This window comes from Atractosteus spatula, chromosome 2 (assembly GCF_055471065.1).
Source record: "Atractosteus spatula isolate fAtrSpa1 chromosome 2, fAtrSpa1.hap1, whole genome shotgun sequence".
Lineage (NCBI taxonomy): Eukaryota > Metazoa > Chordata > Actinopteri > Semionotiformes > Lepisosteidae > Atractosteus > Atractosteus spatula.
Genome location: NC_142707.1, coordinates 31,755,295 through 31,782,320, shown reverse-complemented (window position 1 = coordinate 31,782,320; position 27,026 = coordinate 31,755,295). Strand labels below are relative to the sequence as shown.

At 39.5% G+C, this 27,026-nt stretch overlaps 1 protein-coding gene across 2 annotated transcripts in view; it reads right to left on the bottom strand.

Annotated features, from left to right (window-relative positions):
- The window catches only part of phip (PHIP subunit of CUL4-Ring ligase complex), a 76,396-nt gene that overhangs the window by 13,525 nt on the left and 35,845 nt on the right, over window positions 1-27,026 (bottom strand). For both annotated transcript variants that reach the window (XM_088929536.1, XM_088929532.1), the window contains 17 exons: window positions 26,355-26,460; window positions 24,677-24,817; window positions 21,373-21,455; window positions 20,985-21,204; window positions 20,166-20,285; window positions 19,307-19,414; window positions 18,630-18,754; window positions 17,940-18,022; window positions 16,159-16,270; window positions 11,011-11,072; window positions 7,773-7,928; window positions 6,605-6,725; window positions 6,320-6,445; window positions 6,011-6,083; window positions 3,312-3,362; window positions 1,635-1,787; window positions 136-288 (listed from right to left, as the gene is read on the bottom strand). In XM_088929536.1, the coding sequence (XP_088785662.1) occupies window positions 136-288; window positions 1,635-1,787; window positions 3,312-3,362; window positions 6,011-6,083; window positions 6,320-6,445; window positions 6,605-6,725; window positions 7,773-7,928; window positions 11,011-11,072; window positions 16,159-16,270; window positions 17,940-18,022; window positions 18,630-18,754; window positions 19,307-19,414; window positions 20,166-20,285; window positions 20,985-21,204; window positions 21,373-21,455; window positions 24,677-24,817; window positions 26,355-26,460 (1,993 nt within the window). The remainder of the gene's footprint in view (window positions 1-135; window positions 289-1,634; window positions 1,788-3,311; window positions 3,363-6,010; window positions 6,084-6,319; window positions 6,446-6,604; window positions 6,726-7,772; window positions 7,929-11,010; window positions 11,073-16,158; window positions 16,271-17,939; window positions 18,023-18,629; window positions 18,755-19,306; window positions 19,415-20,165; window positions 20,286-20,984; window positions 21,205-21,372; window positions 21,456-24,676; window positions 24,818-26,354; window positions 26,461-27,026) is intronic.

Below are 27,026 nucleotides of genomic sequence, written 5' to 3'. Positions count from 1 at the left end.
TTAATGATATACTCCTGCATACAATAAAGGTGGTCATGCCTCTGCATCACTATATTACACAGGACAAAAAGACGTTATTGGTTAAATGAAAAAATCAGGCAGCAATAAACTTTCCACTACAGTAATTTTTAATACCCTTGACTTCTTGCTAGGCGTGTAAGCCTTGGAGTTGCTGAATATTAGCCTGACATCCTTGCACAGCTCTGTTGGTGACTCATAGTCTCCAGCCTGAAGAGTGTTCAGCACTGTGCCGAAATCCATTGGAGTATCAATGATGTCTCTGTAATCCTGAAAATGTACAAGGCTGTTTAGTGTTTGATTAATCCATGAAAGCATGTAATACAGTGCAACCTAAAGATTACAACCTAATTTTGTATTATTCCATTATACCGTTCACATTAATCCAGAACAGCCACCAACATTTTTATAAAAAAAACACAGAGCGGTTAATTTAGAATGGGTTCTACTGAAAAAGCAGAACAATGCCATTTCGTGGCACTGCAATTCACAAAATGCTATTCACGTAGAAAATGGAAATAATTACATCATAGATTCATGTGCTCCACAGATGTTATGAAAGCTGAATTCATGCACCTAGACAAACACATGTAAAATCAGCCTACAGGAAAACTCAACGTATTTTTGTCATATGTTAAACAAAGACTGTGCTCATTATAAGAGTCTTTTAGTACAGCCTCTTTCACTTTCTTTGATCAAGAAAGCACTTAGACAACTAGACTCCTGACCAGAGGGTAAAGGTTCTCAATCCCAGACAAGTCTGCCTTGCATCCTTGAACCAGGTACTTCATTTGGAGGTCCTTCTCTAAATGCATGACAGTATAAATGGGTACTCCAGGTCGTCATTGCAAAAGAGGATTTGTTTTCAATTAACTTCTGTAGTCAATAAAGGATACTACATAAATATGTCATTAAAAATGTCTTCCCACTATCTTCAGAGATAAACCTTCTCTTACACAAACACGTCAATGCTTTGCAAATGTTCTTATTCCTGTCAACTATCACAAAAAATAACACAGTAAGGCAGGGACATACCAGTATGCTTAAATGGGAGAAAAATAGGAACTGTTATTGTCTAATGAAATGTGGGATATACGTAAGAAAGGATATAATACATTCAGAGATGTCATTCTGAAACCTTATGAAAGGTTTTCTGGTAACTGCACCAGTAAATGCTCTTTCTCAGAACTCTTCCTGCACACTGTGAGACTGGAAGAGTGAACAATGATGGATAAGGTCATCTTCCACAGGGAGGCATGTTCACTTCTCATCCTTCTGAAGGAGGATTACAGCCAATAGGCCCAACTCCAAATAGGAGGGGAGTAAAAAGACAAACAATTGCGGTTTCTACTTTTATGAGAGTGCTACATCCATAAAAGAGCAAAATCTAGTAAATGTGAAAGTAGGAATTTCTTTAGTGATGTCCTCAAATAGGAATCAACAGACTGACTGGTTACAGCTGCTCTGATTGGGAGCTAAGGATAAGGAAGACCTGATACGATCCATTTTCACCATCAAATCAAACACAAATGAGCAAAAGGGTGGGTTTTAGCAATGCTTGGTTACCACTACATTTATTATGTTACTAATTTTAAATCCGTGCTCTGTGTTCTTACCGGATACTCTTGCAGGTCAACAGGCTGCCGAAATGGCTCAGAATCTTCACATTGAAAGATGAGGTCTAGCAACTCTTTACAGCGAGTCTTCCAGGCTTTAATATCGTACGACTGGGCTTTGTTACGCAGTTTTCTTATCATGGGCTTGTGCTCCTGTAATAGAACAAAGTGCAGTGAGCAAGCAAGCAAAGTTTCAGACGTGCATATTGATCACACATCTTTGTTAGCTGGGAGGAAAAACAGTTGCTATTTTCTATCTGAGTTGTCATATTCCAACTCACTGAATTCAGTCCTCAAGCTTTGTTCTAGATCACTCATGTAACTTGCTTGATTGACCAAAGAAAGCTGATGTGTTGCATGAAAGACAGGGGGGAAAAGTCAATTTGGTCACTGGTTCTTGCTTTGAAAATGCAACTTCACAGTACGTTCCTAACTGCAAAGCACTAAGTTTGCACCCTGAAGGAACCTGAGGTAATGTATCGGTCAGCTACAGCTCAAAAGGAAACTGAAGAAGGGGGAAGTGTTAACAGCCTGAAATACATGTTTAGCCAGGACACTGAAACTTGCACCCCCTTGTTTTTTTAACAGTGTCACAAGACACTGATTACAAATCTCTAGAGATCGTGAGCTGAGTCCTCTGTCACTAATGGTAGGTAGTTATACTATATATGTGCCCAGGAGGTCGATGCTTCAATTGACTCAAGTTCTCAGGTGTGTCCCTGCTTAATCAGATCACCTGGTGGACAGGCTTGTGCTTTGTTCACTAGCCCTCTCTGAAGTAAGAGTGGTATCACAACTGTTTTTCTTACTGCACAGAAGGGAGTCAACAATTGCTAAAGGTTTTTGATCCTGGGATGCTTGATGTCAAGTGGGGGAATTGCACATAAAGAAATCATTTTGGGTTCTTTATAACTCATTACATTACAAAATATATCTCTTCAATCAGCATTTTGTTTCGTGTTATTGCTGGGGATTGCTGATATCCAACTTCATCTTAAACCAAGCAGGAAAATATGGAAAAATATGGACTTGAGTGATAAGTAATGTTTTTTTCTATGATTGTTACAAACTGAAAAATGCTGCGATGTTAAAAAGAAATCTACTTCCTGCACTGTCTCAATCAAAGCCGGATTAAATTAGTTTTTGAATAATTTAAAGTTTCTGATTTATTATAAGTTGTTTTTCTGTTAATTTTCTGTGTCAATTTGAACCTTTGTTATAAACCCAGCTGATAATATTCGGGCGTGCCCTGAAAATCCTTTTTTCCCTGTTCTAGGACAGATATTGACTAAAGTTGAAGGGCTCACCATTATACCTAACTTATTTAACTATTAAAATAGTTCAAGCCTGAGGAGATTTACTCACGGCAAAGGTTATCTAGGTTGAACTTTGTTTTTTGTAACTACTCTTTTTGGTAGACTATTACAAACAATCCCCAACTACTATAATAAATGATTAGTCCTGTACAAGGTGTTGGTGAGATTAAGTCTAACTCTGCAACCAGATTTACTTTGTAGGGGGGCAGAGATGCCTACTGATCTAGAATTGAACTGTGAAAGCACAATGATAACTCTTGTGTCCCTGTGTCACACACAGTGCTAGAAAATTCATAAAAACAAAAAATGGCATTACTGGAATGCTAATTACCAAAAAGAGGTTTGGGTAAAGACTAGTTACCTTCTTTTTTCTTGTAGAAGTACCAGGAGCATCAGTATCCTCATCTTCATCCTGCAAAATAGCGACCGGCAGGTGTCTGATTAACAATTTAATCATGCAGCTGTATGTTAAAATAAACACAGTCATTGTACAGTTTACATCTAGCTTGTAAAGTTAATATATGCAAGTATTTTATGTTTCACAGTTTAGTGCTTGAATTAAATGTAATGCTTTAATTACTAGATGAGAAAACATCTGAAGTGCTTGTCAGTAATGTGACTTGCTTTTATAGAATATGTCACAAGCATCTCCCTTCACAGACACTGTTGCTACATGATAATACGTCTACTGATTTTGACGTCAGAAAAATTCCTATTTATATGAAATGAGCAACAAAGGACAGACAAATATTCTTGATAGACCTTAAACTTTATAGATAAAACAGGAATTTCAATTTACCAACATGTTTCTCCTTTTAGAAAACATTTTTAAATGTCTTAATTTATTAATATGCTTTGACCATAAACCCCTTGGTCATGAAATAAATGTCTGTCCTCCTATAAACATTACAAGCAGAAAAATTCACATTAATACAACTACTGAAAATCACATTAACATTTAGATTAATATGTATCACATCATTTTACTCACTGCTCAGTAAACTCTGGCTCTTAGTGTACTAATAAACAAGACATACAAGGTGTTCAAACACAAATGATATGGGCTTTGTAGATATACCCATCTATCCCACTTATTCAAACAGATTAATATGAAGGATCAACCGGGGTCACTCAGAATATCACAACAAATGCACAAGTTTTTCCACTCCCGAAGAAAAGGATTAGGAATAGGAAATCGTACGCTACAGCTTTCCCTCTATTAGCCCTCGCACACCAGCAGCGCCAGGCTTTGAGGTACTGGAGCGTTTATACAAGCACACCACTGAGATGAGTGAAAACCAAGCTGACATTTGCCCTCATGACATATTGGAGTCCGGTTCTGGGCGGAGGCAGGCCATGAAAGAAAGGGAGCAAGAATGTAGCACGTCAGAGGAGAAAAAGGGTTTAGCACTCTTGTCACAGCTAAAAAAATGAATATAAAAAAGAAAGCGATTTGCTAGAGCTTGGAACCCCCCCCAAAAAAATCATTAATACACCAGTGTATTATATGAATAGCATATAGTTTACACAAAATATTTTAGCATAAAATCTATCGTTACAATTCAGCATCCATAGCTGTTACACCCTAAGGAGGGTTGCAGCCTAACCCAGTGTGCACATAAGCACACACACCAACTGGTGTGTAGCAACACCCGCTAACCTATCCAGCACGTCACTGGGAGGTGAGAGAAAACCCATGTGACCAGAAGGAACGTGTATACTCCACACAGAAGTACAGTCCCACCCCAGAACTGAACTCGGGACCCAAGATATGGGAGGCAGCTAACCAGCCCTGTGCTGCCTCCAGATCTCTGCTAATTATTATATATAGTCTGTGTGGTTAAAAATAACCTGGAAGCACGAAAATGAGTACAGGATGTCACGTCATTTGCCAAACCGCTTTATACCATACGGTGTTGTGGGAAGCCGCAGCCTACCCGGCAAACAACGAGCTCAAGGCAGGGTACACCCTGGACAGGGCACCAGTCCATCGCAGGGCAAGTACAAGCCAATCATACATGGGGACAATTTGGAGGCCACGGTAAAGGCCGAGGGGGGAAATTTGGCCCGGACACCAGGATAACTCCCTACTCTTATCAAGAAATTCCCAGGGATCTTTAACGACCACTGAGAGTCAGGACCTCAGTTTAACGTCTCACCCGAAAGACGGCGCCCACTACAATCCAGGGTCCCTGTCACTATACCGGGGAATTAGGACCCACACAGACTGCAGGGTGGGCGCCCCCTGCTGGTCTCACTAACATCACTTCCAGCAGCAATCATAGCCTTCCAGGAGGTCTCCCATCCAAATACTGCTTAGTTTCAGTGGGTAGCCAGTTGAGAGCTGCAGGATGATATGGCTGCTGGCTAGTAGAGGATGTGTTAATTGAAATATTTAACAATGAGATCATATTAGTATTGGTGTGCATTCTAGTTTTGAGAAACGTTGTGAAAGTGATGATTCAAGCACAGAAAGAACAAAATAAGAAATATTAAATAATAAAAAGCTTTGGATTTTGACATTTCAATTTTGGATTAAGATTGTGAGCATATGAGGGAAAACTGAAAAAAATGTCTAATAGTTCATTTGTTCTAAGTGAGTTACTTTTGTATTTTTACCAATGCACAAAAACGATATTGGAGAAACAGTAAGATGGGCTCTCCATGCGTTGACATGGAACAGAGAAAGTTTTCTTATTTTGAAGGTGGCATCTCTTGAGTTAGTACTTGCACACAGCTGCCCTCACATGTTCATCACTGTGTGTGACTGTGACTCAGCTCACCTCTCCAGTGTAAAAGAAATTCAAGGAAAGCAACCCCCAGAGAGCTGACTTAGAGCAGCCTCCATACAGCTCAGCTGTGCTGGTGCAAAAGAGGTTATAGTCTATGGAAAACATGCTGCATACAACTGGGGTTTGGAATAGCTTCAAATAAAACAGACATTTCTATACACTTTACATTGTTTACATTTACCTAGAAAAAATTACTTATCACTAAGGGAGTGACGTCAGACTACACCATCACAGCTACAAGGAAAGAGTGATAATTTTCAAGTTATACCTCTTCTGTGTCAGAGAAGGTTTTCTTTTTCATGCTGTTGTACAGAGGGATTATATCAGTGCAACTTTGGTCCCTAAAAAAAACAGAACAATTTAAATGATGTAATGTCATACAAAAATGAATACAGTTTTACTTTTTTAAGTCTTTGTAACAAAATGCAAGAGCATTGCTATAAAAGTCCCTATGTTCTTTACTTCTAATTAAAGATAAAATACAAATAAATGTTAATTTATTGAATATTTACTGCAATTTCTTCAAAAAGCTTAAAGCAGTTCAGGGTTAAGCCTGTGAAATACAGACATCACTTACTTGATAAACTGCAGCAGTAAGTCCGTTACAAATTTGGCTGTTTTTACAATAGGAGTTCCTGGTTCATTGAAGGTCTGTGCGTTGTGCTCTATGTACCGAACTTCCCACATTAAAGAGGACATCCGCCTGCGCAAAGTAATGAAACACAACAGGCCAAAGATTAACTGAGCAAAGCCCTACAAAACTCAACTAAAAACCAACTTCAATCATATGCACTAAAATTCCAAACAAAAATGCTAGATAAGACACAAGTGCTTCTGTAAAACAAAATGAAACTGAGTTTACCTGTAAAACCTGTTCTCTAATCTCTGTTTAATCGTACTGAGGTCAGTTAGATAGGCAACAACAGTGCAATATGTCGGATAAGCATGAAGATCCACAGGGAATACAAAGGGAGCAGCAATATCTAAAACAGAGGAAAAAAATGAAACAATTATACTATTTTAAGAGCACAGTTGAAATAAACAAAATGCACATCTTGTATGAATAACTTCAATAATGTATTCAAGAATTTTAATGTTAGTTAAAATGTCCTAGAGGTGGTATCTAAAAGCCTTGTTGAGAGCACCCTGGCATTTAACATTACAGGAACAAGTAATAGGTTTATTCCATGCTGAAAAAAAGAAGAAAGAGAACACAACTTTTCCATGAAGGCTCCACGGCCGAAACGTTGTGTTCTCTTTCTTCTTTTTTTCAGCATGAAATAAACCTATTACTTGTTCCTTTGCAGCCTACGCATGCTGACGCAGCTACCCACCTGAACATTTAACATGACAGTTTGGTATGGAAACCCGAGGTTGAAAAGCAAAGCCAAACTGTCCAGAATTGTGAAAATTGGAGGAAAACTAATTGGGAAACAGCAGCCCCAGCTCAGCGATTTATATCAGAATACAGTTCTCAGAATGGCCAGGAACATCACAGCTGATTCCACACACCCACTCCCTTCTCAATTCATAAAACTCCCATCAGGAAGACGGTATAGGGTACCAAATTCAAATAAAAACAAAGTCTTTTGTCCCCTCTGCAACAGAACTACTCAATGAATGTATGCAAATGTAGTACCCCCACTACCAATTTATTGATTTATTTATGTATCACATACTGCTGTGGTGATGTCATGTGATTGTATGTGACTCTTATGTTTTGCTTGTGTGTTTTGTACTTCTGTGGGAGAAGCCAAAAACAAATTTCCACAGCAGTGGACAATAAAGTATCTGTTAAATAAAAAATCTCCCCATTGTTAAACACGCAGGACTTCACTGAACAACTTTGAGCGCTTCCATGTGATATTGATACAAGGGCCTCTACATTCAGCACATTTACCAAAACAACAGTTCACAAAATTACAGGTGAACAGCTGCTTTTAAGAAGCAGGAGTTCCTCGGGGTGCTGAGGTGTGGAAGTGAGAGGCAGACAGCCCCGGTGAAGGCTGGGAGCAGTCGCGGAGGCGCACCTAGAGTCATGAGCTGGTTGATGCCGGCGATGATCCGCTCGCACTCCTCGTCCCTGGTGCGGGAGCCCCACTCGCCCTCCAGGGGGACATACAGCAGCTGCCGGTGCTCCTCCTCGGTGAGAGGCACGCTGAGGCCCAGCTCCTCCGGGAACACAGCTGGGGAAACCATGCGTGCCGTTACTCTGTGCTCAACAGGCTCCAGGCCTCGCAAGGCAAAACTAGGCTTCTGGCGGGGTTTTTTACTTTTAAAAAATCTGCTTGAGCTGAATATTACCTAGCAGGAAGAGCTTTTTATTCTTTTAAAAGAGAATGATTTCTTTTCTTTCTCTATTTTGAAAGCCTAAGAGTTGACCACAAACGTCCACCAGTAACACGCAATGTTGAGATTTGGGCCTTTTTACAGTTGTGCAAAACCCATCCATCCAAACCCCCCCTCCCACCGGTTCTTCCAGTGTGGGGCCATGGGGGAGCCAGAGACTATCCTGGCAAGCAACTGGCGCAAGGCAGGATACACCCTGGATGGGACACCATCCGTTGTAGGGCGCACACACACACACAAACTCACGCTAGGGCCAATTTTCCCGGAAGCCAAATTAACCTACCAGTATGCTTTGGACTGTAGGAGGAAACCAGAGCCTTGCAAAATCCAATTAAAACAATCTAGCATCAACAAATATGATTCAACAATAAAGACTGAAAAAAATGGAAAAAAAACCCCACTGGTAAACAGTATACATTACTATTATTAATCATTCAATAGGAGGTCACATAAGGACTGTGGGAGTCAAACACACAGGTACTATTACAGCAGGATGATATGTGCAGACTTACTGTAATAGCTGCCAAACAGATTTTGCACCTCTACATGCATTAAGTACTTAAGCGGTCATAGCCATAGTCAGACAATAAAACAAGACAGCCGCAAAAGCAACAATTTTAATTACTTGTGGTTTAGGTGAAAGATATTTATCATTTTCATAGTTTAAAGAACCAAGAACAAGATGTCACACGTGGAGATGATCAATACCTTCTTGCGAATTGGCCCCTTTTAAAAAAGCACATTTGAAAAAGGTCCCCTGAGTGGTCCAGCTTATACCGGTGTTCACCAAGAGCACAGAGTGAGTCAAACAGTCCAGACACTGCTAGTTTAAATCTGGGCCATATCTGGAAATAAGACACTTGGTTCCAATGCAAAATGCAAAAATGTACATGCCTAGAAATAAACAAAACAGCAGCAACTAGAGCACTGTTGTACTTTGTTATTCCAAGGTACTTGGAATAAACTCCATGCCAAATGTGTGTGCAACTTCATTTTAACAAACACACTGAATGACAAAGTATTGCCTGAGGTAAATTGCATGATACAAAAGCATGAACAATAACTATCTTTCCCCATTCTAAATACTCCAACTTTAACCCTTAGCTTACCCTGTTTAATCATATATGCTCAATCTGGAGTTACTATGTACTTACAGTACTATGGATACTATTACAGTACTATGGATTCCTACTGTACGAATACATACAGTGAATTGCTTTAGAAATCTAAAGCAATTCACTGTATATATTCGCAGGAATCCATAGTACTGTAATTACTTTTAATTTATCTAAAGTTAACTCAGAATACACTGATAAACTGACATCCTTTAAAAACTCAGTTATAAAATTAGCAGTTTGGTTAGTTTGCCTGTTATACTCTCTTACTTGCTGTATGATCATCACCACTGCTGTACAAGAAAAAGCTGTTGCAAAAATAACGTTTACTTCACAAACATGGCCTGCAATTTTCCATCCTGCTGGTCTCCTACAGTTGTAAGCAAAGACTTCTCAAATGCTTGTTAAAGGAACTGCTAGTTCATTTATTTGTGTCTATTTAAGGTACTCCTCTCAGTGCAAGCATCCTTGTTTATAAGCACTGCATGTTTAATGTGACAGATCTTAAGCGAGGCACTGCACAGTCTTGACATTTCTCCCTCATTTACATGGAACCTGTGTTGTTACTTTATTTATTTCAGAGGTTTCACTGGAGACAGATAGAGTGACTTTTCGAAAAACAACTGCATGATTTAGTTAGTGCAGATTCATGAATATGTATCTTTTGTCTGAACATCTATAGGTAAACATATGACTGTGTCTAGTCCTGACAGAAAACCTGTAGATGACAATGCACTGTTCCCTCTCACACCATGTCCCCCAAAAGAATAATGAGCCCCTACAATCATATTATCCTTTTGCACTAAATTTGTATCCGAATGCAAAAGTCCTGTGGCTATAATTGATTTCTTATTCATTTGGGCATTGTGTTCCTAAGAATTGGGTTAGTGAATATGTATTCACTATTGGAATACATTATTAAACACATTTTAGCCTTTTTAGCACTGAAAAAAAATGAAGAGAAAAAATCGGGTTGGATATGGACCAAAACAGAGCATTCCAAGAGGAATCGTTCGCCATATTTTAAGATAAATTGTGCCTGGCCCAATTTAATCTACAAAAGGGATTGAGTGTCTATTTGACAATTTGAAGGCATGTTTGTTTGATCCCTGAGGTACATCAACCACACTGTACCATCGGTATAATCAATACTACATCACTACTTCCATTAGGACAGGCACTTTTGAAATATTGTGGTAAAAGTTAACAATTTGTTTCATTTTTAGTTCAAACAGTAACAGTAACTTTTCCCTCAAAGGAATCCAGCATATAATATACAATACGTTTTGCCATGTTAACAAAAATATATGATTACATATTTAGAGGTTGTCTGAAGTTAACTATATTATCATATCCTAAAAACCAACAAGAATCTTATCCCCAGCAGTGAGCCTTCAATAATAAATGGCAAAAAGAAATACATTTATCTGGAATACAGGTATTTGTCTTGTTTATATCTTTCTACTTATTATATTATCTATATCTGCTTTTCTTAGTTCTATTTATTTTCTGATCAGTAAGTTCAGTTTCTAAGTATTATGTCTGTGTTAAAAGAAGAGTTTTTGTTTGTTAAAATATAAAAGGCATATCATCTGCTTTCAGTAGTTCTTCAGCTTAACATGGCATTAACTTTTAAAAACCATTTAAATTATGAAACGAAACAACAAACAATCTTCAAAGATACATGCATCAAAAATGAGAAAATGAATTTCACCGAAAGAATCTCATCTTGAACCAGCTCCTGCGAGCCACCAAAACACCAGTTCTATTTAGGTTTACAATTCGGAGGGGGCACTCCACTTACCATCATTAGGAATGATCTCCATGTCCCAGGGGCTCATCTTCTCTGTGTCACCATTATCCCAACTAGAAGGAAGATTAAAATTGTTAATGGATCATGAAGAAGTCGTTGAGTCTCACTGCCAAAGGAACAGCTGCAAAGATTCAGTACCATGTATCTCCCTAATTGCTGCACTAGGTAATCTCCGTATGTTTGCCACAGATGGGGGAGGACAGAGAAACGGAGAAACCTCTTCTAAGAATAAAAGCAGGTGACGGTGAAGAAACACCAAAGCCCTCTAAAGGAATATATTAGCGACTTCACGTTTTATTAATGCCTTTCTGTACTTCATATTTTGGGAGGCTCTCTTCAGTAAGTATACTTTTAATAACGGTTCACACTTCCCAGGTGCCGGGTTACACTTCAGGAACACAATTTTCACTTTTTGGTATAAAAATTGCTTCTGTTTATTTATGGTGTGATCACAGAAGAGTTACCAACGCCGTGACTATTACTGTTATCATACTTATTATTCCTCCTTCTCCAAGCTGGGGTGAAGCCCCCCCAAGAGAATTTGCAGGGGTACTACACACCACAAAGTACAAGAAGTGAAAACGCCTGCATGTTTTAATAGAATTAATATTTTTCATGATACCTATTCAGGGTCTGTTGACAGGCTACAAGAGTAGAAAATCAAGAAATATAGGTGACGTTTGTAGCCACTGAATTGTGCGATATCAAGCTCCCTCTTTCCTCCAACAATACCGGCCCCAGCACAATCAACAGAGAGAGGCATCAGTGACTCTAACATGCCACCCAGTTTGCCATTTCAAAGGCCACTCTGAACCCGTTCAACTTCTGCAGCCCTCAGCCAACTTTACTTGGCGTATCCAAGTCACAATGTGCTTATGACACAGCCTAAAATAAAAAAAGAATGTCTGCATGGTAGGCACATTAATTCTCAGCAGGAACCACAACAACGAGGCGTTGAGGTAAATGGAGATGAAACAGGAGAGACAAACAATGAACAAAGGATGACAATTTAAGTGCAAAAAAAAGCAAAAACATGAAAATAAAACAAGTTATATAGAAAATAAGCCCTTTACCATGCATATAAAAAGGTGTACTTTGAAACGGTACAGTTTGAGACCAGATCACAGGCCCTCGCACCTTCCAGAAAGCCAATGTGGAAGGAGTTAGAGATCAAGAGAAGTAAAATGGCACAGGACAGACGTGGAATCAGAGGAGAATGGTGTAGTGAATAGTGAAAACACAAACACAGCATGCCAGATGGTTTAACAAATAAATGAGGAAAAACAAAGAAAAAAAAACACTTTATAATTTTAAATATATTCATAAAACATTTTTGTTAATAAAAAATCAGATTCCAGTTAAAGAAAAGGTGAACTGCAAGCACAGGTAAGGATTTTAGAAAGACAGAGAGGAAATGGAATACAGCAATGGGGAGTAAAATAATAAAAGGTCCTTTTTAGTATTGAAACATCAAATGAACATTAAAGGATGAAGTAAAATGCATCTGAGACAAAAAGGGGAAACCTCTAGACAATAAAAGGGAAATGCTGATGTACTAAATGAGTATTTCGCTCAGGTGTTCACTAAATAAGAAGTTAACAAGATGCCGCAGGCAGTGGAAGGACAAAGTTCTGTACTAAACACTTTTTAACGCAGATTAAGCTAAAGCTTTCTCAGGTAATACAAGCAGCCAAGATTAATAATTCTCCAGGGAACAATGATATCCTATTACTATACTTAAGAAAAGGAGATGTTACTCATAAACCATTGACAAACCTCTTTCAAGATTCGCTCAAGATAGGGGTAGGAGTACTCAGGGGCTGGAGAATGGCTAATGCAGTGCCCATCCATAAAAACGGTGATAAAACCAAATAAAGAAACTGTAATGGACACATACAGAGCGTACAATTCTTTGTATTTATATTTTCACAAGGCTTTTGATAATGTTCCTCATAAAAGATTTACACTCAAATTACTGGCGGTAGTCATGCTGGGAAATGTACGTGTTTGGAATTGGTTAGTGGAGAGAAGCGGGGAGCACAGCTAATCGTCTACATTTTGGTATAATTCGCAAACTACTAAAATTTGCAAATGATACCAAAATAGGAAACTTAGCAAACACAACGGAAGCAGGAAATAGCATTCAAAAGATTTAGGGGAAACGCAATGCAGATGACCTTGATTGTAGTGCAGTAGTGTAAGTGCAGAATATTACCGTGCATGCAGGTAGCAAAATAAAACTAGAGATACAAAATGGCAAACACTGAGCTTGAAAGGCTACTCATGAAAAAGACTTAAGTCATCGTTTACGTTAAGACAATGTGAGTAAGCAATAAAAAAACAAATAAAAAGTTAGGATATACATTACAGTTAAAAGCATACAATGTAAATTATGGGATGTTACACTGAAATTGTACTATCATGTAAAAAAAAGAAATTACAAAAGAGATACGGATGCTATGAAAACAGATACTTTCCGTGGCTTAAAGGAATGTCCCACACAGAAAAGCTTAAGGAGCCGAACGTGACCTTCGGAACAGACAAGACGATGGACCAGATCCAAACAGTCCAAGTCCTCCAGGGCAGTGACAAAACCACCCCAGTGGACGACTTCAGAAAAACAGTGAAACACAAACCAGGGAACACAAGAGGAAACTATGTGGAAGCATATTTAAAACCAAGAGCGGGAGGCACTTCAGTACTGAGAGGGATGTTGGAATATGGAAAGGGATGCAAAGCCATGTTGTTGAAGCCGATACCTTGGCTTCTTTCAAGAAAAGGCTGGAGGAGATCCTCGGATTAATTAACCACCAAACGAGCTCGATAGGCCAAGTGGCCTCCTCTGGTTTGTGACCTCTTATGTGCAGCAGGACTGATTTGGCTCAGATTCAGATGAGTCCTAATTAGACCCCTGTAAGTCCCCTCCTGTGCTGGGTCGATCCCTCCCACTACGAGTGTAACCCACAACACAAACCGAAACACGCATTAATATGGCTCAACTCTAGTTTAACATCAGAAAAGCAAAAATAAAATACAGTCATATGCACAATTAAAAGGAAGGACTGATTTCAGTCGTTTTCACAGGAATATAAAACTAAGCACCCCCCCCCCCATCACCTACTTTTTGATCTGACCGGGTTAAACAGCGTGTACGGTTGTACAGTATAAATAGCATGTCGGTGCCTGCTATTACAAGTTTTACAGCTCAATTGCAGGGTATATCTATTTCTCCAGCTGCCTTCTGGCCTGGTTTCTCCCTCCCCAAGATGAGCTCACTTCCAGGTAAGTGCTTTGTTTGGCTGTTCAGAACAGGAACTTGGATTACTTTTAAAATGACCCTTTCATTCAAACCGCAGTTCCCAAATTACCAGACTAAGTGTTGTTCATCAACAATGCAGTGTCTGAAAATGGGTCTAAAACCTGCCAGTGCAGTTTTCAGTCAAAATAAAGATACACTGAAAAAGTGCATGTCTTTGTCTTTATTTACAGACAACGTACTGGCATTTACACCCCAGGTAAGAAGCCCTCTATTTCTTTATACTTCAACATTTTCACACAGTGGTGCCAGCAATAATATGTACATTATTAGTTACATCAAGTACCACAGCATATATACTTTCTTAAGAACATCAGAAAGATGGGGAACTAGAGGAGGCCATCTGGCCCATTACACTACATGTTATGTCACTTCACAATGCAAGTCATCTGTTAAGAGTATAAGCTGCTGTAAGGAGCTTCTAGGCTTCTCACCTATATAGAAAAGTGTAAATATATTGAAATCTTTACACTGTTACACAGATCTGGTTCCATTTCAGACCAGAACAGGACAGCCATACCTATCTTTGTAATGAGGTACCAGAAAATAAATGACCACATAATGGTACATGCACAGTAAAAATTGTAGGAAGCCATTAATTCATTAATTTTCAAGCCTAAAATAATGTATACTTTGTATGTTCTTGTGCTAAATGGAGAATTATGATAAGCTAAAAAAGTAGCAGCAACTGTTCTCACTTACATACTTAAACCTAAATGTGATTACAGAAAAACAAGTTTGTGTTCTTTTTTTACTACACTGTAAGTCTTATAGTTCGAAAAGTCTTCATACAATTGAAACTGGTCCTTGCCCCAGCAAATAAAACTAAGAATGCACACTCATACACACCACTGACTTTGTTGCTTATACAAGGGGCACTGAGTTCATTAAATACAAGACTTCAGGTCTGATTAACTACCACAGCCGACTGGCTTTTCTGGATACTCACAGCAACAGATGCTGATCTTAAAGGGAAAAGGCTCGACTTCAGATTTCTGTGTAGTTTGATTTGAATCAAGGGCTTCATGACGGGAAAATCAACAACATTGTGCAAAAATGATACCACATAAAATACATTTAATGTCTGCCCAGTGCATGTGTTGAGTTTTTGGGTACTGCGTGTACTTTCGAATGCATGCTGTGCCAGTGAAGCTTGCCAAGTCATTTGAAAAATCTCATGATAAAAGAAAATAGGCATTTTTGTTTTAATACTACAGTAACTACTCATTAAACAAACAATAAACCAATCACTAGAGAATCTGATATTTAAATTACACACATTTCTGTGACACAATCCAACACCTTCATCAAATCTAAACATAATTCAATAATCACCATGGCATCAGTCAGATTTGCACTCATCAGCATAACTGAATTTGATCAAATAAACAGTCCATACATGGAGGAGTGTTAATTACATGAAATGTCAAAAATGATCCAAAATAAATATGTAAGCATATTATCGAAAAAAGGAAACAGTCAACGGTAAGGCTAAGCAACAGAGCAACTATAAAGCACCAAAACGTAAAAGTACAAACTAGTGCTGTAAAAACTAAAAAGTGAAAGTAACAGGTAGTCTTTCTCATAAAAAGTAAATTTTGTGCAAAACAACTGAATGAAGTCTACCATTTTATAAAGTGCTGCAAAGCATAAAAAGGACAATGTTTTCATACAATATTTGTCTTTCACCACTTGAAATACAAACCATTAACAACTGATTTAAGTAAAAAAAACAAACACCTTAAGAGTTTCTGAAGTCTTCCTTTTAAAATTGGATGCAAAAAATGTAAAAGGCTAGGAAAGGGAGTAAAGCAACTACTCACCAGACATTGTAGCACTGAAAGAGGCTGTCAGGATACTGGGTCTGAAACGGCTCCTGGCTTTCAATTGTTCCAAACCACCAGGCATCATCAATAACAGAGCGGAAACGATCACCTATGTGTTGATATAAAACACTCAAAGTCAAACAGACAAAAACTCACTTCAAGGCAGCTGCCTAAAACCTGCACCACATACACACATAAAACCAACAAGCTCAATATCTAGGTTATCCCTTGAATCTGATCTGAAGAATGAAAAATCTCACTTAATATGTCCTCATATCTTCATTGTCGGCTGCTAGAAAAAGCAAAGACAACTAATTCTAGCAAAGCCTCTGAACAGTACACAATTGTTTTTCTTAAGACCACTCCAAAAATACACCATCTGGCAGCCAGTAGCTCCAATAAAAACAAGTTCCTTGGAAGAAAATTAAACTCAAGGGATCTGTCATTGGTAACTGTGCTTGCATTTGCTGAGAGAGAACACTAATTGTATTTTATGGAAATAGAGGATTTAAATCAGTTTTAATATCTGAAAGACCTACCATTCTTTAATGTTTCCTTTTAAAATTAATCTTATATTGAGATTAAACATAGACAGCTGCAATTGAAGCAGAAAGAAAATTGACAAAGTGATGATAAATGTGTCATTTAAAGAAACAATGAGCTAGTGTGCGGCAGTGAAGGACACTTGCCTTTGTTTTACTTATGCGATGTTTGTGTCAGTGTTTTTCACCCTCAGATATTACTAGAAGAAATCTTTATATACTGTTTAAAAAATGTAGCATTTTAACATTTTCCACTATTCTAATTTCAGTCTGTAGGCTGACCTTGAACACATAAACACTAACTTTATTACTCTGGTATCAGTTAAGAATCAGAGCACCTTCACATTGGTTTGGGTAAATTAGAAAAGAGTGTCTGTCAGATACAGAGAAGTAGAAGAGTCCTGCTGGCAATGAGGAAAAAAAAACACATTAACCTTTTCTTAAGGTTTGCTATAATGCTGAGTTAAGCACAAGTGCAATACTATGACTAACTGTCCCTGCATTTCCCACACAGCATTTAAAAAATAAAATACTGCACATACTATTTCAAATTAAACATTTAAAAAAATTCGTTTAGTGAAAATACTGTTTTCCCCTCACACCTTTGTCTAATCTTCATAAAATTTGTACCTTAAGCAGGTGCTTTGTTTTGACAAAGTTTTCGCACACCACCATCTATCTGAATAACACTTAAAATTAATTTCAAATTTTATGGTGCATTATGTGTTGGGTATATTTTTCTGTGTAGGTGACGAGTCTCTGGTCTTGGGATAGAAATAAATCAGAAAACAGCTCAACTGTTCTCCCTGATCTCCCTGAAACTCCCCAAGGCAGACTGGTCACCAATGGTGCAGATGTACTGTTTTGGGAGCTGGAGCTCACTGCAACTCGAAATAGAAGTGTGCAGAAGAACGTTTGTGAATATGAGTATTTATGTTTCGTATCTTGTGTGTGAGTTTTAATGTGTTAATCTTTTAATCTTCTTAGGGTTCATTTTTTCTAAACAAAAACACCATATTGGTGAACCTAGATCAGTATTCCTTGTTTAGTGTTTTATTATTTAACATTCACAAGTTGCTAATACAGTACTCAACCTGGTGTCAGGATTAACCCATAACACCCCCTTATTTGTTACACTCCTAATGTAGCAAAAACAACTATAAAACACCTCACTCACAATTCATCACTCTGATAGCCTAGAGAGAAAAGATTTAGCAGAACTGAGTAAGGACTTACCTATACTCCACTGCCTGTTCCGTGCATCATCAAACTGCTGTCTAAGGACTAGGAAATCTATCACATCAGGCATGTCATGGTACCTACAAATATAAAACCTGATTATAAAATGTGAGTAAAAACAAAAAAATGTACGTGAACTATTCTTCAGTCAGTACGTTTAAGTTTTTTAAACCCTAAGCACCAAAACCTTTGGCAAACCAAACACAGCACAGCTGTCAAGTTAACATCTAAACTCACTTCACATGGTAAGGATCTAAAGAAAAGTAACAAGGCTGAAAATATCTTTATGACTCATTCTTTTATTTTTTTAATTAATCTAAGTGATGGAAAGCCATTCATTTGCCTTCACAGATCTATATATGCAGGGAACAGAAACTATCAAGTTTCTTTCTCTTTCTCATTTCGTGCTCGAAATTAGTCAATCATTACAATCTACACCGGAATAAAAGCAAGGAGACATCGCAGAACTCTGGAGCTCATACAATAATCTTTTTCTGCTAAAGCTGCATCCCACAATACAGCAAAGAGTACCAATTGCTTAACTTGACACATTCCAGGAAATGAGAATTTGTTTAACTGCTGGTTTTTAAAAGCAGTGCTTCTATATCAGTTAAGATTGTAAGGCTCAAGAATAATCCAATTAAGACAAGACTCCCTTTCTGCATTTGTGTAACAGAATGGACTTACTTCATCGAGAAAGATCCTCCAGTTAGTTTGCCAGTATCTGGGTCAAGGAAAGCCAGTTTGAGACAGCAGAGGGTGGGTAGCCCTACATCGTATTTAATCCCAACTATCTTCATCAGCTCCTGCTCCTGTTGAGAAACAGACCTCTCAGTTTAAGGCAAATATTCAGCGGCTTTCTAAATGAGGATCTGCAGTGGGCTTCAATGCCATGCATTTCTATTGTGGGATATTACCCACAATAAGATGAAAACATCTTTAATCACATCTGCAACTACAGCTCAATTTCTTCTCTGTCTGATTTCCTGTTCTTCAGTCTTAAACATTACACTCTAGCAGTCGGTTTTTTCCGATTTATTTAACTCTTTTCACTTTCTCTCATACTCTCCCTATCTCACTTTATTAATTGCACTTGGAAAATTTACTAACGCATCACAAAAAAAAAGAATGTATTTTTTGCCAGTATAAAAAAATCTGTTAATCTTGAGAGGAAAACCAAGTCTACAAAAATAATTTGGAAAATTTAAAACAATAAAAGGTTTTCACTACAAATGTCATTCTTTTTCGTTTCCCTAATTAACATATTCTTCATGGAAAATTAAAAATAAGTACAGTTTATATTTTCCAATGAGAGGTGTGTCTATGTACGAAACTGAACAGTATTTTTTGGAAAATAAAATTACCCTCAGCTCCATCTTGTGCCAGGGCTGCTTTTTAGGGTTTATACTGAAAATCTTGTTTTTCTTGGCCATTTCCACATAGGCTTCATGGCCCTGGCGGAAGTAGTACACCTAGACAAAAAAATAAACTACCGCAGTCAGCAGGAAGAGAATAAAAAGATTTCAATGCAAAACAGATGAGCTGTCATCTCCTTTAGGAAAAAGTGTAGTGAATCATTAAAATAATTTGGGATTATTACATATTTAACAACATGTGGGAAAGACTCTAGCCAAAGCGATTTACCCCGACAACGATAATTAAGGGAGTTCCCTCAATAAGATGGATCACTTTATTGGCCATATACAATTTCTTGCATTAGGAATTCGAACAGACACACAGACAGGGAGAGAAGCTTGGGGTCAGAGCACAGGGTCAGCCATTGTACAGAGCCCCTGGAGCAGTTGGGGTTAAGGGCATTGCTCAGGGGCCCAACGGAGTAGGATTCGCGGGATTTGAACCGGCAACCTTCCAGCCACAGGCGCAAATCCTTAGCCACAGTGCCACCACTCTGTAAGAAGTAAGGATTCTGCTTACTGTCCAGCCATTTGTATTACAGTAACCTACAGAGCATAGACCTATAATAGGGATCCCAACTAATCCGTCACCCCACCACCACTTTATTATGCTCTCTTAGTGTAAACCACTTTAATAAGTAATACGTCCCCTGTCCCTTTCAGGAGGATGTTCCATGTTCATGCCTGCTCACCTCCCAGCCGCAAAAATAAGGAGGAATCTGAATTGGGCTTTCCAAAACTGAGAAGAAAAAAAAAAGTCTACCTGGAAAACTTGAATAGAAATCACACAGTGATGACGCTACTGTACCTCATCGCCCATCTGTGGAATGAAAGGGCACCTCCGGGGCACAGTGTCTGTGATCCAGGCAGAAGGCAGCCATTCCTCCAGTGTCAGGCCCTGCTCCTGGAAGTCCTCCACAGGCACCCTCTGTGTCGAAACACAGCGAGAGAGCCGGGACATCATCAGGATGAATCACATTGTGAAAAAGACAGCGAGCATCTGGCTGAAGGACTGAAGGAAAAGCTCTCTTTAGATGTTTTGTCCTAAAACCTCAGCCAGCTGGACTGTCCAAGAGCCAAACAGTTCAGAATGATCAGAGCTGTAAATGTAAGCGATATCTTGGGAAAAGGATAAAGTTTAGACACTGTTTTATGTTCTCGTAAGTAATTAATTGTATGGAAAACAGATGTATTTGCCAGGAAAACCTAAGTATCTGCATCAATTTCAGTTTCAAGGAGACATACTAACTTAGTTCTATTGAAGGATGAACTACGGCCTATAATTCATTTGATGTTTTCCACAAATTCGGTGTTAGCATTATTCTTTTCTGAAGGCCATAAATGTCGGCAAGTTGTAAAACGGAAGGAAAATTATTTCCTCATGCATAGCATCCATAAAGTAAACTGCATGCCCTGTGACTTACTGCTTTTTATCTGTAATTTATTTCAGTCTTGTTAGAAAGAAAGTGTCAGTAAAAGTGAACTTGTGTTAAATACTTTGAGAATATGTACCTTGGATATGTACATATGTTTCTATAATCTAATCTCATCATAATTCTGTCCCCGTCAGTGTGAAGAATAATGTCTTGTTTTAAAAACAGCAGTACATTAACACAAAATTCCTCACTTTCATCCTTCTTTCTTTTGGCTTCTTTTTCTTTGGTAGTGCTCCGTCCTTGTCGCGCTTTTCATTCTTCCTCTCTTTTTTGTTCTCTTTCTCCTTCTTCTTGTCCCCGTCCTCCTCTGAACTGCTTGTGTTCTTCTTTTTGTGGCGCACGGTTTTCTTTGGTGGCTGCAGGTTGATGCCAGCGTCGGCTGTCCAGTCAGAGTAATCACTGGAGTAGTCGCTGGAACACAAGAGTCAACATGCCTTCACCAGCACAGACCGCGACGCGCCATTTATATACGGCCTTTGCTGCATCATTGAGCCCCTGTGACAAATAACAGGCTGTTGAGCTGCGGTTTAAGTTCTAAATCTGTTTAATTCAAACTGGCGGATTCTTAAACGCACCAACCTTGAGCTGCTGCTGTCATCAGGCCAGGCCTTTCCTTCTTCGTCTGATGTGTCCCCGTTCACAGGACGAGCATCCCCTTCCCCCTGAAACAGAGGCATGATGGACACGGAGCTCACTCAACATGATCTAAACGTAAATACTAGTAACACAAAACGTGGGATTAAGGGACAGCCACTGGATCCCCGAACCGCTTTGAACTTTTATTTCAATACAGAAAACAAGCTACATTCTGTGTTTTTAATTTCCTAGCCATGATATGAATTCCCACGGGAAGGCCGGACAAGTAGATGAAAGAGCTCTGTGAGTCAGGTCCAGGCCTGCCTGCCAGAGACTCCAGGACCTTCAGTGCTCATCTACGAATGGAAATTAAAGATTTAAATTAAATTAAATTTAGATTTAAGACTTGTTGCGTTCGTGATTTATCATTAATCATCCTCCTGTTTGGGAATCAAGCTCCAAACGGAAGTGCTTCACAAACAACTGTCCTAATTGCTTGCAAAGATGAGTTCATGACAGGCACTTCTCATTATCAGATCTTTAGCTGGGTAAGAAAGTGGTTCCTATCGTTTCAATTTAGACTGCTGTCCTCCCAGTCATGCCTTCCCAAGCTACGGTATGTGAGGAAAATCCAATACCCCCAAGAACGCACTACATTCATTCTGTACTGAAGGGCACGTCAACCCAACGGAGTTCTTAAAAATCAACAGTGAAACATGACCCAGGAGATACAGATAGAAACTAAGGAAATATGAATTTAGAATTGAGAACACGAGCACATCTTCTCACAAAGAGCTCTGGAAGTATGAAGCAAGTTACCCAGCTCTTGTTCCGTTCCACAAACAGCTAGATGGGATTCTCAGATCAAATAGCTACTAGCAACCAAACATGGGCTGACGTTTGCAACATTTCTTGTGTTATTAATTCTACAATGGAACACTTATTATCTGTGGCCGTGTCTGGTAATTCAGTAATTCCCATTACCGGCACACCTTCAGTTGGTCTGCAAGATGGCTGAAAAAGAGACTCATGTCTAACTAATATGAGGGGACATTTTATTATCTGGGCCTTATACCCAGGTGAGTGTGTTGGGTATGCTTGCCACCAGCTCGGAAAGATAAATCCTGTCTGACTGTTGGTGTCTGCTCTCAGGAGGTCTGAGGTCAAGTGCTAATTACAACTGCTATAACCTAATGGGCTGCACTTTTTTTGTACCACAGCCATAGTAAACTGAAAAATAAATACATCCACCAAACTAAATCAGAACTTCATCACAAATGGGTATTCTGAACTGAATTTAATGTTTTTGTTCGTAATGAATCATTTGGAATGAATTCCTACAGTAGACAGTAATATTAGAAAACTTGTATTAACAGCACTAAACAATAAAAGCCACATCTCTGGCCTGTTATTGAACCCTAACTCTCATCCTGATGGCCCACAAACCTTAAGAAATTAAGAAAAAAAAACAAAAAAACAGCAAAAAAATGGGATGCACTAATGAAAGTACAGTAGACGTTGATGTAGCAGTGTTTATGAGTTTGAAGAATATGAGTAAACACAGGCCAGTATATTTAATTTTGGATTCAAATAGTTTGCTTATAACAAGGCAATAATTGAGATATCATGATTCTGGCAACCTGCAATACTCAGTAATTAAGTAATGGTGCTATCCAAATTTGGCACATGAAAACATTGAATTGGAATCCAAGTCTATATTCTTGAAAGAAAAAAAATGAATTAAGGTTAACAGCTATTTGCAGCACATTGGACTGAATACTATAAACTCATGATATATTTTGGAAGAAAAACCTCCCTTGTCTGTGTGCCTGTGTGTCTCATGGAGAGCAAGCTGGGGTATGCGAAAAGACAAATTCCTAATGCTAGAAATTGTATATGGCTAATAAAGTGATCTTAAGATTCAATGTTATATGTTGAATATTAGCCAGTTGTCAGATGGAAAATGTGTTCAGCTGGGAACCGCCAATGTATAGAAATCTTCTTAGAATTTGAATTTACTCTCGCTTAACCTTATCCATCTTTACAGAAAACACAAGTAATTGGTTTATTCCATGCTGAAAAAAAGAAGAGAACACAATGTTTCGGCCGTGGAGCCTTCTTCAGGTGTACAGAAAACACTATACCCACTAATATTATATTCGCACCTGTCACTCTCCATTAGCTAAGTTTCAGACAACCCTATAATAATCATAGTTATCTGCTAATGCAGTTGGCGTTTCCATACATGTGGTCTTTTGCAGGGTACAGGCCAAATGCCCGAGAGGATCACAGATTTGGGTGTGGTCTTTAAATAGTTTGCACAGCCTCTGAAATTGCTCTGCAAAGATTTTGGGCTTCCTTTATAACTGCCATTCATATCTATATGAACCACCACCACAGGGCTCTCAGCCAGTCTGGTATTGATTCACACTACCTTGGCTCTTGGAAGGCATCCTACAGTTGTAGATTCAAGAGCTCATTGGCCTATTTGCGGCAGTTCTCAGGGTACAGACCCCAACAACTTCCATCTTTCTAGTTTTGGGACTGGTAGATTTTCTTGTAGATGAGACAGACAAGTCTGCGTGGCTTTGCAATATCTGAGGCTTCATTTACCACAGCACTAACAGGGCGACTTAAATGCTGTTCTCTGCATCTTCCGAATGCCGATTTGCAGATTCTACGTCCCGTCTTATTGCAGATAAGACCTTCGCTGGGGCCACTGACTACTCGGATCCAGTCAATCTGGCACTTCTGTTCTTGCTTGTTAATATTCAACTTGGTTTTGTCACTGCAGCGGGAAACAAAGCCATGCTCTAGAATTTTACCCTGACAGAAAAATCAGGATGTTTTGTCTTGTAAAACTTTTTTCTTAAAGATGTACCAAATGAAACTTCGATTAGGTAGGACACAATGAAGAAATAAGCTGAACAAAAGCTCCTATTAATAAACTGCTTATATAGATTGTAACTGAGGGTGGCATGGTGGCACAGTGATTAGCATCACAAAGAGGTCAATTCCAGATCCGGGGTGCTATCTGTGTAGAGTCTGTACGTCTCCCCTGTGCTTGCGTGAGTTTCCCCCTGGTGCTCTGGTTTTCCTCCCACAGGCCCAAGATACACTGGTAGGTTAACTGGCTTCTGTGAACTTTAGTCCTGGTGTGAGTGTGTACGTGTCTATGTTTCCTCTGCAATGGGCCAGTGTCTTTACCCTGCTTCTTGCCAGGATAGGCCCCGTCTCCCCCCGCGGCCCTGAATTTCATAAAGCAGTTAAAAACGGATGGAAGAACCGAAGGCGCCATGTCCGGTACCTCTGAAGAGCTGTTCTCCTCCTCGGCCGTGTCCGCCTGCCTTCCAGTCTCTTCCACGGTTGCTCTGGTGTGGTAGCTGTGCTGATTTGGCTGCGGTCTCCTTCCTTCACCTCCCTCGCTGGCCGGCTCCTGGACATGGTGCTAGAAAGGAGGAGGAGCAGCTTACTGAAACTGCAACATGACCTCTCTCAGCAGCGAGGATAACCATGGGTTACTCAACTGAGAGACCACAGCACGCACAAACTGGAGCGGCCGGGTAAAAGAAAAAACTCCACCACTCAATTTCTGCCGATCCCGAAGTCTCTCCTCCCTCTCAGAGGCGGGGCGTTGGCTCTGTGGCTAAGGATCTGCACCTGTGGCTGGAAGGTTGCCGGTTCGTATCCTGCGGCCGGCAGTGGAATCCTACTCTGTTGGCCCCCTGAGCAAGGCCCTTAACCCCAACTGCTCCAGGGGCGCCGTATAAATGGCTGACCCTGCGCTCTGACCCCAAGCTTCTCTCCCTGTCTGTGAGTTGGGGTATGCGAAAAGACAAATTCCTAATACAAGAAATTGTATATGGCCAATAAAGTGATCTTATCTTTCCTTAACTCCCCTCTCTCTTCTGCCACTTCCTGAGCCGACTCATTCTCCACTCACTCCTCCGTTACACAATGAACCATCTACAGAATTCAGCACTGCTCAGTGTCCCATCATGTTTCAGCCATGTTTAGGCAGCAAGATACATGCTGTATTGTAGTGCTCTTATATCTCTTATAATAATATCTCTTATTTAGTGCTAATCTAGAATAATGTACAATCAAGAGTGTTTACACAACCGCAAGTGTTTAATTCTTTGAATCTGTCAGCACTTACGTTGCTCTTCCAGTTTTGTGCTAGTCCTAATGTATTTTTTTATTAATTTATTCTTATCTTGTTGTATCTGCAGGTTTGTTCCTTTTTCCGGTCTCGAATGGAAGTTTTCTATATTGTCCCTGCATAAAGCCACCTGCTAGGCAAATAACGTGAGGGGACTTCAGAGTGACTCAGGCAGGTAAATCTTCCAAAGTGCTTGTTAAACTCACCCGCCCTGATATCATCAGACAGTTCGGTCTGGGCTAAGTAATCGGCCGACGGTGATTGGGGTACCCCTGACAGGGTGTTGAGGTAATCAGGGTGTCCTCTGGTTGGCCCTTACAACTTGCTGAATACACTACACTGTGGCTTGCTCGTCATGTTTAGTCATATTTTTTCAAAAATCTAACAGATCAATGTTAAAAAGATAACCAGTTTCTCCCATTCCGCCTAAATGAAATTTAGATTCCTGAAGAGGGAAATGTTTTCCCACGTTAAGAACCAGAAAACATCAGGACAACTTTCATTCTGACGGACGTCATGCTGAGAATTTCATTTCTGCTTTATTAAAAACAAAGCTGGGCTGCTGGTCTAAACAAGGAAATTTTGCTGTAGCTGAATTCCACTTGAAGAACTAGGTCATCATTCCCTCTGCATTTCTGACAGGTATTTAAGCTCAACACTGAATACAGAAACTGCAAATTGGTTAAAGGCTGCTGGTGCCTGGATTCACAATGTGAATTTAGTCAAAGGAAGCCCAGAAGAGAAAGGCCTATGACGCAGCCAAAGCCACAGCCCCATGGTGCATCATTAGGGAGGAAAGGGACACGGTATGAGAAGGATTTACCTTGGCCTCCCTCTGAATCTGACTTGGCAGTGCTCTCTTCTTCTTCTCCGATTTGTAAATGCGGATCTCCTCTTCCCCTTTTGCAGTCCTCCATTTTTCCTGCTTACTGTAAATAAAAATATTAAAAACAGCTTCAACTCTCACTTTTTTTATTTTGCTCCATTACATTTTGAGGGCAAAAAAAAAATAAGAGAAGAAGAAATCACACAACTGATGGCTCGAAACGTTGAAGATAGCCCCCGGTCACAATCAAAATAACCATAAAAAAAATACAAGGCAAAAACGTGGCTTTGAAATGCAGGCAAGAGCAGTGAGCAGTGTTACCACCTTGCAGTTTCATCTGTAGGGCGTGACCAGTCAGTACTGGAGACTCCTGCTACAAGCTGTGCTGGCAGACCAGCAGGCGCCACTTCTCACACTGGACCTGAATTTCCAAGACCTGTGCTTCAGCAGAGCAACCAGGGACCCTGAGCTGCAGCAGGTCCTGTCCTCTCGACGAGACGTTCGACTGAGGCCTTGACTACTAAGTCATTACAGCATAAGGAAGCCTCCTTAAAGTTTCCTCCTCAATTCAACTGGTGAAGCAGTTTCTCACTTCTCCTCCTGCACTGTTGTACAGTGGGGTGTTGGCAAACAGTGGCTGCTGTGTGTCACCCAGTGGTGGATGATGTG